Here is a 3,942-nt window from a genome sequence, read left to right as displayed (position 1 = left end):
TGTAGACCAGGCTGGCCTCAAACTCAGAAATCCACCTGCCTCTGCCTCCCGAGTGCTGGGATTAAAGGCGTGCGCCACCACGCCCGGCCCCGAGGGGGCATTTTCATTCAAATTATCACAGGGCCCCCTTTAAACTAGATTTTGATTACAAATTAAGTATGAATATATTTCCTTTTTAAAATATTATTTATTTATATGAGTGCACTGTAGCTGTCTTCAGACACACCAGAAGAAGACATCAGATCCCATTACACATGGTTGTGAGCCATCATGTGGTTGCTGGAAATTGAACTCAGGACCTCTGAAAGAGCAGTCAGTGCTCTTAACTGCTGAGCCATCTCTCCAGCCCTATTTCCTATTCTTAAAACAAACAAACAAACAAACAAACAAACAAAAAAGAAACAAACCCTCAAACAAAACCAGGCAAAACTCGTTTTCTATGTAGCTCGTAGGAACGCAGAGGTGTACTTAGGCTCTTCCGGAGATAGTTAATGTGAATAGTGTAAGAACACACCTAAGAGGGACCGAGCCGGGCGTGGTGGCACACGCCTTTAATCCCAGCACTTGGGAGGCAGAGGCAGGTAGATTTCTGAGTTCGAGGCCAACCTGGTCTACAAAGTGAGTTCTAGGTCAGCCAGGGCTACACAGAGAAACCCTGTCTCGAAAAAAAACAAAAAAAAAAAAAAAAAAAAAAAAAAAAGAGGCAGGCTCCATTGAGCAAGCTCTGGTGGACTGCTCACCTTTCTCCTCTCATCCCGTAAGCGGGTAAGAAGGACTCCTCGAGGGTACAATGCCTGCAGGATCCCGTGGGCACTTAGAGCAGTGGCCGCCCTGACCTTTGGAAAAGTCAGCAAGTCCCACTGCTCATTTGCATGCAGTTTTAGGTTGCTGGCACCTGCAGTGTAGGGTGGAGAGGCAGGGGTGTCATCCAGAGCCACCCCTGCCCACAATTTCACTCTAGAGTATTAGGGACAGTCAGCACGCTGCCCGAAGACAGCGTGGGACAAGAACAGGAAGTATCTCCAGGAAGGGTCAACTCCAGGTGAGTGGAGAGGCTGAGAGGCAGAGAGAAAAGGCAAAATGGAGAATGAAACTCCAGACAGCAACGCACCCTGGCATTAGGGGGAGTTGAGGGGAGGAGGTGGTCACAGTTTTTCTCCAGCATCCTTTCTTGACCTTACATGGTGGGCTTTCAAACTGGATCCTCAGATCTGTGGTTGTGACAGAGGATACTTTGAGAAGCATAAGTCTCAAGTTGGTTGCTCGAGCACGGGGGTGGGGGTGGGGGGACCAGTGGAAGACGAGTATTCCCAAACACTAATGTGGGAGGAAGAGAGGGCGGGATGGTGATGAAGACGAACAATTCTTAGAACCAGAGGAGTGGATAATGGCTGGCCCCTGAGTAAGAGGAGCTTTAGCTCAGGAGCTGGTCCCAGGGATCCGAGTGCCTTTGGGAAATAGGGCTTGGCAAGGACTAAGGGCTTAAAAAAATTTTAATTGGGGCTGGGAGAGATGGCTCAGTGGTTAAGAGCACTGACTTCCAGAGGTCCTGAGTTCAATTCCCAGCAACCACATGGTGGCTCACAACCATCTGTAATGAGATCTGATGCCCTCTTCGGATGTGTCTGAAGATAGAAACAGCAAATTCACATATATAAGATAAATAAGTCTTTTTTTTTTTTGGTTTTTCGAGACAAGGTTTCTTTGTATAGTCCTGGCTGTCCTGGAACTCACTCTGTAGACCAGGCTGGCCTCGAACTCAGAAATTCGCCTGTTTCTGCCTCCCAAGTGCTGGGATTAAAGGCGATTTCTGAGTTCAGCCCCCAAATAAATAATTCTTTTGTTTTGTTTTTGTTTTTTGTTTGTTTTCGAGACAGGGTTTCTCTGTATAGCCATGGCTATTCTGGAACTCACTTCGTAGACCAGGCTGGCCTTGAACTCAGAAAGGCGTGTGCCACCACGCCTGGCAAATAAATCTTGTTTTAAAAATATTTATTTATTTTATGTATATGAGTACACTGTAGCTATACAGATGGTTGTGAGCCATCATGTGGTTGCTGGGATTTGAACTCAGAACCTTCAGAAGAGCAGTCAGTGCTCTTAACTGTGAGCCATCTCACCAGCCCCCAAATAAATAATTCTTTTGTTTTGTTTTTGTTTTTTGTTTGTTTTCGAGACAGGGTTTCTCTGTATAGCCATGGCTATTCTGGAACTCACTTCGTAGACCAGGCTGGCCTTGAACTCAGAAATCCGCCTGTCTCTGCCTCCCAAGTGCTGGAATTAAAGGCGTGCGTGCCACCACTGCCCTTATTGATAGTGAGCCCGGCTCTTAATTCTTTTAAAAAGAGTATTCAGCATTTTTTTTATTTTTATTTTTTCAGTGTGTGTGTGGGGGGTTTATTTGCTTGTTTCCATCATTTTTATGTTATTTTTTCTGGTGTTTTCTTCTCTTTCCAGGAAACTTGAACTTTGATGAAGAACCTTCAGACCTCCAGGATTAAGATAGCGGAGGCAGAAGACCACAGACACACCAGGCGTGCCTTAGTTAACACCAGTCAGCTGGGGCTGGTACCCACCACCTGTCAATCTCTCTTATGTTGTTAAATTGTTTTTTGCGTTAACAAAATAAATCTCCGGGTGTTCAATGTTGGCGAACGAGTCTCTGATGTCACTTCTGGGAACTGTTCTCCAGCTTCTCCTCATCGGCCTCCTTCCATGGAGAGGTTCAGGAAAGGGGTGTGGACTTGTGGGGTGCACTTCTCATAAAAACTGCGACTGGTGTGTGTGTGCCCCAGGCTCTGTAAGAAGCCATCTGCCAGCTTTCTCCACCCTCTGGCAGGCTCCGACAAGGTCCCAGCCAAAGGCTGTGCAAGGCCAGTCACAGGCATTGCTGAGGAGGTAGTGGGCGCCACCTTCAGGTTCCTTGGTTAACTGCACTTTCCTGCCTAACTCAGGTCAAGCGTCCAGTGAACTCACACCTGTTGTCTCCTTTCACTTCCCTGTATCTGTTCCCCGCCTCACTCAGCCTTGTTCCTGGAGGCTAAAGCAGAAGCCCTTAAATCGCATCCCACACAGCTCCGCCTCCTCTTCCCTGGAGCTGCTCAAAAGGGAAGGGCTGAGCCCTGATGCCACCTAACTCCAGCAGCACAGGCTCCCGTACTGCTCAGAGCATTCTTCTCATTGTCCTCTAGACTCCCTGGGACAGGGTGCTAGGGAGTGGCTGAGTCCGATACAAACAATCCATTCATTTCTCTGCTTTCCTGAAGAAGTTGCAGCAGAAATTTCAAGCATTCTCGTTTTTTCTTAGGACTGACTTGTCCTTGCTCAGCCCATTGTTAGCAGTGTTAGCAAACGGAATGATTGTGCATGTCTTAGCATTTGAGTCCCAGGTGAGAACACCCCGATAGAATAGGCCTACCCCGGGCTGGTGAGATGGCTCAGTGGGTAAGAGCACCCGATTGCTCTTCTGAAGGTCCAGAGTTCAAATCCCAGCAACCACATGGTGGCTCACAACCATCTGTAACAAGATCTGACTCCCTCTTCTGGAGTGTGTGAAGACAGCTACAGTGTACTTACATATAATAATAAATAAATCTTTAAAAAAAAATAGGCCTACCCCTAGCTCCTCTGTGCTTGGCCCTTAGAGTCACCCAGCCTTCTTACTCTGCACAATCTCTCATCCAAATGCAGCAGCTATAATGGCCAGTGCTTTCACCTTCCCCCACACTCCCCTTCCGCATTGACACTCACCAAGAACAGCGTGAGGGGTGGTGACATTTTAGAATGCCTACATGACACCTGGCTCTTGTGGAGGTTCTCTGCACCCTGGGAAAGTCACCTTCAGAGGAAACCCAGATGGACAGGTACCTCTGAGTTTCAGCAAGTCTGAGGAGGCCCAAGTGTGCATTGGTTCAGGTTCCCAGGGGCTGCTGGGTCATAAGC

General features: G+C 47.8%; 1 protein-coding gene across 1 annotated transcript in view; it reads left to right on the top strand.

Annotated features, from left to right (window-relative positions):
* The window catches only part of Rsph1 (radial spoke head component 1), a 25,931-nt gene extending 23,276 nt beyond the window's left edge, over nt 1–2,655 (top strand). Inside the window, exon 9 of the mRNA XM_021186543.2 lies at nt 2,458–2,655. Coding sequence (XP_021042202.1) covers nt 2,458–2,501 — 44 coding nt within the window. The 3' untranslated portion in view covers nt 2,502–2,655. The remainder of the gene's footprint in view (nt 1–2,457) is intronic.
* Nucleotides 2,656–3,942: the final 1,287 nt, after the last annotated feature.

The sequence above is a fragment of the Mus caroli genome, chromosome 17 (genome assembly GCF_900094665.2).
Source record: "Mus caroli chromosome 17, CAROLI_EIJ_v1.1, whole genome shotgun sequence".
NCBI classification, from domain to species: domain Eukaryota; kingdom Metazoa; phylum Chordata; class Mammalia; order Rodentia; family Muridae; genus Mus; species Mus caroli.
Note: the sequence above shows the minus strand (reverse complement) of the source record. Positions and strands in the feature narration are given on the sequence as shown.